Below are 9,711 nucleotides of genomic sequence, written 5' to 3' on the forward strand. Positions count from 1 at the left end.
CTGCCCCGCTTTCTTGATAATACATTAGATCTTGTTAGAATTTCCGCTAATCCAAGTTTGAACTCAGCCAGTTGCAAATAACATTTGTCAGAATTCGTACTTATGACCGATCTCCATAATATTTAACTGTTACAACATAACATGTCGAGGAAATGAAAAAAAATTCTTAGGTAAAATGTTTTGGATCTTATTAGTATCCTATAATAGCCTAGCATGAAATCCAAAAGATCCACACCGCCCATATAATTATTGTATACTTATATACACTTTGGACGAGGGATCATAATGTGCTTTTTTTCCATTCTACAAAATCTCTGCACTTCAGAAATAGGTTGACTGCCTACATAGGTTGATACTGTAGTAATTATTTTATTATCAAACCACGAAACTACAGACACATCTGTATCATCCACTCGAGCCACTTTTTCAACAACCGTGCCCCTTCCTTTTTTTTTTCATTGCAGATTCCTTAGGAAAATCAACATCTGGAATTCGAGTTTTGCGAACAGTACCAAGAGGCAAAATGCCCTATTTGCTGAGATAAACAAGTAGTGGAAGGCTCGTAAACCAATTATCAAAAAAAACTTTGTAATTTTGATTCCTTGGAACTGACTCTGTCAGTTTTACTACCACATTACTACTTGCTCCAAGATCTGGTTGATGAGCCTGCAACTTAGTTGGTCCAGAAAAGAAATCAAAATCATAACTGAAGCCGGATACTCCACTTAGTACAAATAATTTGTAACCCCATTTATGAGGTTTTTTCGGGTTATATTGCTTTAGGGTTGATCTAGCTTTTGTAGGAATAATTTGTTCGTCAACTGCAAGATGTTCTTCTTTTAGAATAAGTATCTTCTCGCATTTTTTCTAACAAGGGACGGATTTTGAAAAGCTTATCATAGTCAGGTTCATCACGATTGTGTTGCTGCTTTGTATTATCATTGAAGTGAATAAAACGTTTTATTTCTTCAAATCTATTGCATGTCATAGCTTCGGTTATTGCAGTAATACCCAAGGTACTGCTCCAATAATTTCTAGTAGATGGCAGGTGTGCTACAGACATGTATATGCAAATTCCAATAAAAATATTTATTTCTTTCTTGCTTATATTTGCTGGTTTTGCAGGCCTACATTGGATAGCATATACATAAGTCTGTTCCGCTATATACACCAATACTTCATCAGTAAAAAAACTTCAAAAAATCAAAAATACCATCAAAATTCAAAATATCGGTTCCTAAAGATTCAGTTCCTTTGAATAATTTGTCTTCCTCAGCTACCTTCAAATGTTTTTTTTCCCATTCAAGGACCACCTTGTTGGTTTTCTTTTTCTTGTACGCTGCAGCTAGGGTTGAAAGGAGAACATCATCTTCACTATCAGAATAATCGGTTTCACAAATTATGACATCCTCAACTTCTCTCCCAATCTGTTAATCTTCGCTGGACTCTTCCAATAAAACTTTAGAAAATAGTGTTCTGTTTTGGTAAAGGTTGTCGTCTGACAAATTTTCATCTTCACTACCACTTTGATTTGGAATATCAACAATTTTGGTACCGTAAAACCGTTTTGGATCCGTCTGAAAAAATTAATTATTTTTTCCTTTACTGCAAGTTGCGTCAAATATGGCACAAGTAAATAAATGACAAAAAATTGACAACTACAACATTGAGGGTCGTAATAATACCCAGAACACATGAATTAATACTTACCAAAACATAGATAATTTTACAAAAAAAAAAGATTTTTATGTGTTATGATCACTTTAACTTTGTAAATAAACCTTGTAACACGTGGATGCCGGCGGCTAAACAAGATATGACCTAATTCACAAAATAAGCGCTAGGCGGCGACAATATTAATTGAAAATCAAGAAGCGAAGCTGCCAAATCTGGGACAAGTTGCGGTCGCGGCATAAAACCACAATTCTGTTAAAAATTAGGTTTAAAAAACATGTTTCAAATTTGGCACAGTATGGGGTAAGGGGTTAAGTGTGATGATGCCATAAGGAGAAAGCGTAACCTGCATTTATGAGACTTTAACTTAGAGTTTAATATTGCTCCATGTTATACATCTAAGTCTCTTCGAAAATAAGTCATGAATATTTCGAATTACGTTTTATTGTTTGTTGAATGGAATTTCGCTCGACTATTGAAACAACATGAATTCTAACTCTAAAATTGATAAAAATGACAATTTTAAATCAAAAAATTGTCGGAATTCGAAAATTGAAAATAAAAATTTACTAAATCCAAATTTCCGAATCAAAATTTCAGTAATTAAAGTTTAATAAAGAAATTTGTATCCAACAGAAATCAACATTAAAAAAATCCCAAATCTAAAAACAAATTGTTTTTTTCATTTATTTTTTTAATTTTAATTTCATTATATAAAATTTTTTTATTTCATTTTATACAATTCTTTCTTTTTAAATACAATTTGGAATTTTTGTTTCTGGAACGTATGTTGTTTTGTAATAATTAATAATTTCGAAATTTCGATTTTTACTTAATTGAGTGTAAAATGGGAATATTTATGAAAAATATCGAAAGTAAAAAAGTAACAAACAACTTGGAAACCTGAATGAATATTGATAATGAAACATCATTTTTTTAAATTTCATTTCCAATAACTCAAAAATTAACTATTTTATACATCAGGACTACTAGATGAATGTCACACCATATTTAAAAATATGTTATCTGGCACTTTTGACAAAATCCAAATTAATTTCACGTTTTTTTCGCTATAACATCACTAATAAATTTAATTTTCCTCAAATAACTTAATGGTTTTAGCTAATAAAGACTGACTTCAAAGTTTGAAAATTAAAGTGTAACTTTTACTGGCATCTTGGCACCCGAACTCTAGAAATCCTTATATCGTAAATCTGTCAAATGTGTGACGACAAAAATAACTCCAAGCATTTTTTTTCGAAAATCATTCAAAAAGCTTAACTTGAAAAATATGCGGTCGAAGGGTTTTTCGGATTTTATTTAATATTTCGAGAATGGTAGGTTTTTTTGAAAAATGTGTAAGTACAAAAATTGTTGGAGACATTATTTTCTTCATCTTTTATTATTAAGTCGATTTGCTGTGATGAAAAGTACAAAAAAAGTCAAATTACCCAAAAGAGTTTCTTCGCTTTTTGGGCTAGATTTTTTTTCCGTAACACTGCCAATGAAAATGTTTGTCTCAAAAAAATCTACAAAAATTATTTTAAAACTTTTCTTGGCCGAGAAACCGTTTCTCAATTACAGTGTCTGGAACATGTTCCCCTAAAGTTTGTATTAAAAGTAATGATATATATTTGTGGGCCACTGGTTGTAGAGCACTTATCCCAGCAATTTAAATGGAAATGACAGTCGAGATGCGTATTTTAAACTGAAAACATCAATATTTGAATATAAGGACCCAAAAAAGTTTTTCCCTAACAACGAAGGACACGTCAAAGTGTGTGTAAAATCGATCAATCGAATTCGACAGTTTCATTTCATTCAAGCCACCGATTACATACTATTTTACTTTTTGCGCACATCACGGAAAAAAATATGTACAGTAAAAGATCAAGTTCCATATGATCCCCAAGCATTTCCCTATTGGTGAAATATTATTATTTGCATATATTTAATATAGAATATCAAAAATCTATTTAATCTAATAAAATATTAAAAGCTTTATAAATTGAAACTAATTTATTTCAAAGTAATAATGTATATATATTTTTTATAAGCTTCAGTTAATAATTGATTACAGTTAATTTCATTGTCATAATATCCATATAATAGTGATAAGCACAACAAGCTGAAAAAAACAAGGACTAATGTAAGTACAAAACGCTTTATATTAAGATTTTCATAACAGCTACTTTTATCGTGTTTTTAACAGTTTCTCTTATAACATCTTTTTTTGTTACATATATATCTCTTTTTGACCAATGAAATGAATGAATTTATTATTTATTCATAGAATATTTTCATAAATATTCATATAGTACTTCTTATTTTCGAATTATTTATAATTTTGTTATTCTATATTGTAAATATTGCAGAACATTTTGAGTAAGAAAGAACATTATGTCATTATACAAAACCCAGTTGGCACAATTGTACACGGTATAACTGATAAACGATTTATCGAACTTTTTAGGTACTTTGGCGACATATACTTTTGTTCTTTTGATCGCAGAAAGTCAAGTTAATGAGAAAAAATGTAGAAAATTATGTCCCCGACAATTTTTGTCCAACAAATTTGTCAAAAAACCTACCATTCTCGAGATATGAAATAAAATCCGAAAAATTTTTCAGTTTTTTTAAAAAGTCGGACTCGATTTTTTAAGTTAAGCTGTTTTCAAAAACTTACCATTCCCGAAATAAATAAAATCTTAAAATACTTTTAAGGTATTTCAAATAGCCGGTACGTTTCGACTGTTTCGAGTTAAGCTTTTTCAATGCCCTCTAACAATTTCTCAAATAAAAATGGTTGCAGATATTTTTTCAAAATGTTTACGTATTCTATTAGGCTTATTTTAAATAACTAAACTTCGTCCAATAATAATAATAATAATAATCTTTATTTAGCATAAGAAAAGCTACATATAAAATACAATACATTTTTACAAAGTTCAATGAAATTATAATATTTTTGTAAACCCAGTACATTATAACCTACTTTCGAAAGTAGGAATAACAAATATCGAATTAATACTTACGTGGGTCACTGCAAACCGATGATTTGACAAAACAAGTTATTGTAAACTATAGAAATATAAAATCGCATAGCGGCAATGACGACACCTGTATCTGGGTCAAGTTGTGGCCTAGTTGAATTGGGTTCAATGGGGGTCAACCCGACGAGAACCCGCGATGCCCCGGTTTTTTCAGGAACCACAGCATCCCGGTAATCCATGGATGCCGCTTTATTCCGGTCGGCAAACACCGTCTCGGCCTTTCCCAACAGTAGCCCATCCAAAAGTTGTTAAAAACAACATACAAGACCACAAATGCACTCCTACTAACTTATTGTTTAAACAGATAAAATTTTAAAAAATGGCATAAGAAAAAATTATACATAATAAATAAAATACACAAATAATAATAATACATCGCAATTTTTTATAGTAATTGGCAACATATCATATTCATACAAGCCCTTATATAAAACAGAATTCAACATTTGACTAGATCCACATTTATCGGTTAAAATAAAATCATTACAATTTCTTGTGTTATAGCTATGTACATCACTGAAAAATTTAATCTTATTACAAATATACTGTGGTAACATGTTATTTTTTAATTGTTTTATTTAATAATTGTTTTAATTTTAAATAATAAAACATATATATTGAACATAATTTTTTGTTTTACAGATAACATATTGCATACGTTAAGCATTGTTGAGATAGATGTGTATCTATTACAGTTTAAAATGGTTCTCATAGTTCTATTTTGTACGAGTTGCAGTTTTTCTATTTTAAAATTTGGTAGATTATACAAAAGTGTTGTGCAAAATTTGAGATGTGGGGCTGCAATGCTATTATACAATAACAACTTTGTACCCCGTGACAATTTAGATCCTACTCTGGCAATAAAACTAACTTTTTTTGCAAATTTTCTTGTGATATAGTCAGCATGTGCGTAATCTAAACATAACCTAAATATTTAATTTGGTTTTCGTGACTTATTTTTGTGTCATTGATCCTAATATTCAAGTTTTCCAAATCAATATTCGACAACTTATTTTTTTTCCAAACAAACAAAATTTTGATTTTAATGTATTAATACTAAGATTATTATTACAAAGCCACTCAAACAAGCCTTTTAGATCATTATTCACACTCTCTTGCATATGATTTATATCATTCCCTGCCAAATAAATCATTGTATCATCAGCAAATAATTCGATTTTGCAACGATTAACAGATTTGACTATATCATTTATGTAAAGTAGAAATAATAGAGGACCTAAAACAGTACCTTGCGGAACTCCAAACTCAACATTTAATGACTCTGAAACACAGTTTTTAAATTTAACTTTTTGTCGCCTACTGGATAAATATGATTCAAACCAATTTAATACGGTCTGCCCAATACCAAGAAATTTAAGTTTTTTCAATAAGATCTTTCTATCAACTGTTTCAGATGCCCTTCGGAAATCTAAAAATACTGCCAATACATAATTACCCTTGTCAATTTCCTTAGAAAACTATGACAGATATTAATAATTACAGATTCACAAGAGTGACTTTCACGGAAACCAGACTGATTTATAACCAAAATATTGTTATTATTGCAGTAATTCAGTAATTGTTCTTTTACAACAAGTTCCAACACCTTTTCATATATTTCTACTGTATTTATGGGTCTAAATTCACTATGATAACAAGTATTGTGAACCTTTGGCACAAGAATCACAATCGACTCCTTCCATGCCTCAGGAAAAATCCCACTTGAAAGTGATGTATTTACAATATTCAACAGACGATTTCCAACAACATCATAAACATCGCACAACACCCGTTTTGAGATCCCATTCTCACCACCCCATAAAGTTCGAGGTTCGCGAGATCGAGTTCGAGGATTTTTCGAAAAAAAAATAATTTTTTTTGTCAAAATTTTGCATTTTTTTGCACACAAATTTTGGGAAATTTGGGCCTTTTTTTGGGAAATTTTTGGAATTTTTAATAGGAAATCCGGCCGAAACTATCATTTTCAGGATAAATTTTTCTCTGCATTAATAAATCTTCCTATATCTCCCCAGTAGGTCATTAAATCTTTGTTCGATACGTACCTCGTGAATATTAGGATCAATGACACAAGAATAAGTCACGAAAACCAAATAAATATTTAGGTTATGTTTAGATTACGCACATGCTGACTTTATCACAAGAAAATTTGCAAAAAAAGTTAGTTTTATTGCCAGAGTAGGATCTAAATTGTCACGGGGTACAAAGTTGTTATTGTATAATAGCATTGCAGCCCCACATCTCGAATTTTGCGCAACACTTTTGTATAATCTACCAAATTTTAAAATAGAAAAACTGCAACTCGTACAAAATAGAACTATGAGAACCATTTTAAACTGTAATAGATACACACCTATCTCAACATTTTGCATTTTTTTGCACACAAATTTTGGGAAATTTGGGCCTTTTTTTGGGAAATTTTTGGAATTTTTAATAGGAAATCCGGCCGAAACTATCATTTTCAGGATAAATTTTTCTCTGCATTAATAAATCTTCTTATATCTCCCCAGTAGGTCATTAAATCTTTGTTCGATACGTACCTCGTTGAACTTTTGTTAGAAAGCACTGAACTACAAAAGTACCCATAAAAAAATTGATGATGGCGCGTAATGAGAGATGAAACATCGAATGGTCAAAACCTACGAACCAAAAAGCGAGAAATCAGTTTTTTTCCAAAAACACATGTTATTAAATACTAAGTCTCTGAACTAAAAACAGAGTGTCCTAAATTCGAGGAAAACTATTAGAATAGATATCTAATACAAAATTTTCGGAAGAAATCGGAAAAAAGTAAATTGATGCAGTCAAGGATGCTTCACAAAAATCTACATATTTTGAGAACTCATGGAAACATTTAGTTAATTTTATTTTCATATGAAAGCTAATGAGTTTTTTGACCAACAAGATCCTAACAAAATTCTTTTGGAGTGTTTGGAGTTATTGAGTGTTTTGGAGTTATTGAGTAATTTTTCAGTAATTAAAAAAATCTTAGACAGAAAAATCATCAAAATTGTCGAAAGCTATGGAGTTTCTTTTAACTAAAAAATTATCCAATAACTATTTGGGAGGTTTGCCATTAGACCTCCATGAAAAAGAAACAGTGTGAAAAAACTTTAATGTGAACAAGTGCTCATGAAAAAGAGTCCTTTATTTGGCTCCACGGCTTTAAATGAGACAAGGCATTTTTTCCGCTTTTCTCTTAATTCTATCCTAGTACTTATAGCACCCTACCCTCCAACCCTAATCATTATTGCATGTGTTTACTGCTTGGCTTTTTATGCTCATGAATAACATGGTGTGTGATAAAAAAAGGGTTTTTTCCCTTCCCGTGTGTTTAGTAACTAGTACTGTAGTAGTAGTTCAATGTAGTGCTCACTTTCACAGTAGCTCTGTATTGTCGTTATTGCTTCAGCTTGCTTCAAACAGGCAGTCTGGAAGCGCGCCCCGCTCCACTGCGGCCAAGCGAATCACTTTCGAGGAGGCACAACCCAATAAAGCTCCCAAGGTGAGAGACTGTTTTTTTCCAATGGGGGGTGTCACATTTTAACGTTACTAACTGTGCACTAACCAATTAATATTTCTTCAAAATTAATAATAAATTACTCCATACATCAGATAATATAAGACTGTTTAATGTTTTATATTCTTTAAAGGGGTAGACATTGATTGGTAATTGTAACGTTTGGGAACGCATGTATTTGTATTAAATTATTTTTCTTTCGAGTTCAAAACAAAAACAATTCTTGCAGCTTTGGGTTTTTGTCAAATTTTAGTAGTCTATGAGCGAGGCCTAAAAGCGATAAAAGATGAAAGAATTGATAGATTTTGGAAACTACTTCCTTGAATACATACCGTATTTATAGCAACCGGACGTGGAATTATCCTCCCTTTAAATTTTATTTCTCACTGGTACTCCATGGGACTTGCACCTACATTGTCATACCTTTAGGTCCTGAGTTTTAATTTCTGCATAAATATGTTGATTAGCCAGCAGTTTTGTATTGAATTTTAAAAATCTTTTAGAGCGAGACTTGCCGCTTGATAACTCCATCTGTTACAAGTTCCAAACATTTGATATTTCCTCTCCGGTTTAGCATGTTGCCAATTATTTATCTTCAAAAGATTTTCTTACTAAGGTATAGATCCGGACTTAGCAAGAGGTCACTAAGTCCTCGAATCTATATTAGTATTAGCATCTTGTGCAATGCCTCTGCTCTCTTGAAGAGACTCGGTTCACCTCTTTCCATTTCTTTCCCGTGTGTTACTTGATGTGATTGTGTGTGTCACTAAATTTTGCAAATACTTCTGCTGGGTAACAAGTGACGTACATCTTTAATGAGGTGTTAGTCCTGTCTTTTGGATTTGACTGGTGGCTAATTGGCTTTCGTACTTCTTCTTTTTGAGGTTTTGAACCTAAAAAGATGTTTGTTCAACCGTAGGTTAGCAACGTTGATACGTTGCCTTTGAATGTAAAAAAGTATCTGTTTTGTCCTGAGTGACGTGTAATATGTGACTGTCCCTAGTGTGCTCTGTAAGGCATTCTTATCTAGCCCTTTCCATCCAGGCTGGAAGATCGGTAAGTCACGAAGGAATGTTTATCCATTAAGGATTTTCAGATTAATCCTCTTTTTTCCAACTACTGCGCATCAAACCACTTTTTCTCCATCTTTTTTGGAGGGTCGGCTTAGCCCTCAAAATAAATACTAAGCTCTATACATCTATAAATTCCGAATCACACTACTTACAACCATTGTGTATTTGAATCGCGATGACATTGCCAATTCAGAGGAACTAATTATCAGTTATTTATAGTTACCTTAAATTTGTGTATTTATTTCCTTCCAAAAAATAGCTATATATCGCATAATAATTGAATAATCATTGTTGACTGAAGCATCAAGAGGAACTTTCATTTGTTTGAGTTAGTCAGTCAAAACGTTTTAGTATAGAAAGTGATAAATTCCAC

General features: G+C 31.5%; 1 protein-coding gene across 3 annotated transcripts in view; it reads left to right on the forward strand.

Moving 5' to 3' along the window:
• The window catches only part of LOC126733581 (myb-related protein A), an 89,147-nt gene that overhangs the window by 70,315 nt on the left and 9,121 nt on the right, over nucleotides 1-9,711 (forward strand). Inside the window, exon 10 of one of the 3 annotated variants that reach the window (XM_050436928.1) lies at nucleotides 8,158-8,250. The exons of the other annotated variants lie outside the window; for them this stretch is intronic. Within the exon in view, the coding sequence (XP_050292885.1) occupies nucleotides 8,158-8,250 (93 nt within the window). The remainder of the gene's footprint in view (nucleotides 1-8,157; nucleotides 8,251-9,711) is intronic. 3 annotated transcript variants of the gene reach the window in all.

The sequence above is a fragment of the Anthonomus grandis genome, chromosome 2 (assembly GCF_022605725.1).
Source record: "Anthonomus grandis grandis chromosome 2, icAntGran1.3, whole genome shotgun sequence".
Taxonomy (NCBI): Eukaryota; Metazoa; Arthropoda; class Insecta; order Coleoptera; family Curculionidae; genus Anthonomus; species Anthonomus grandis.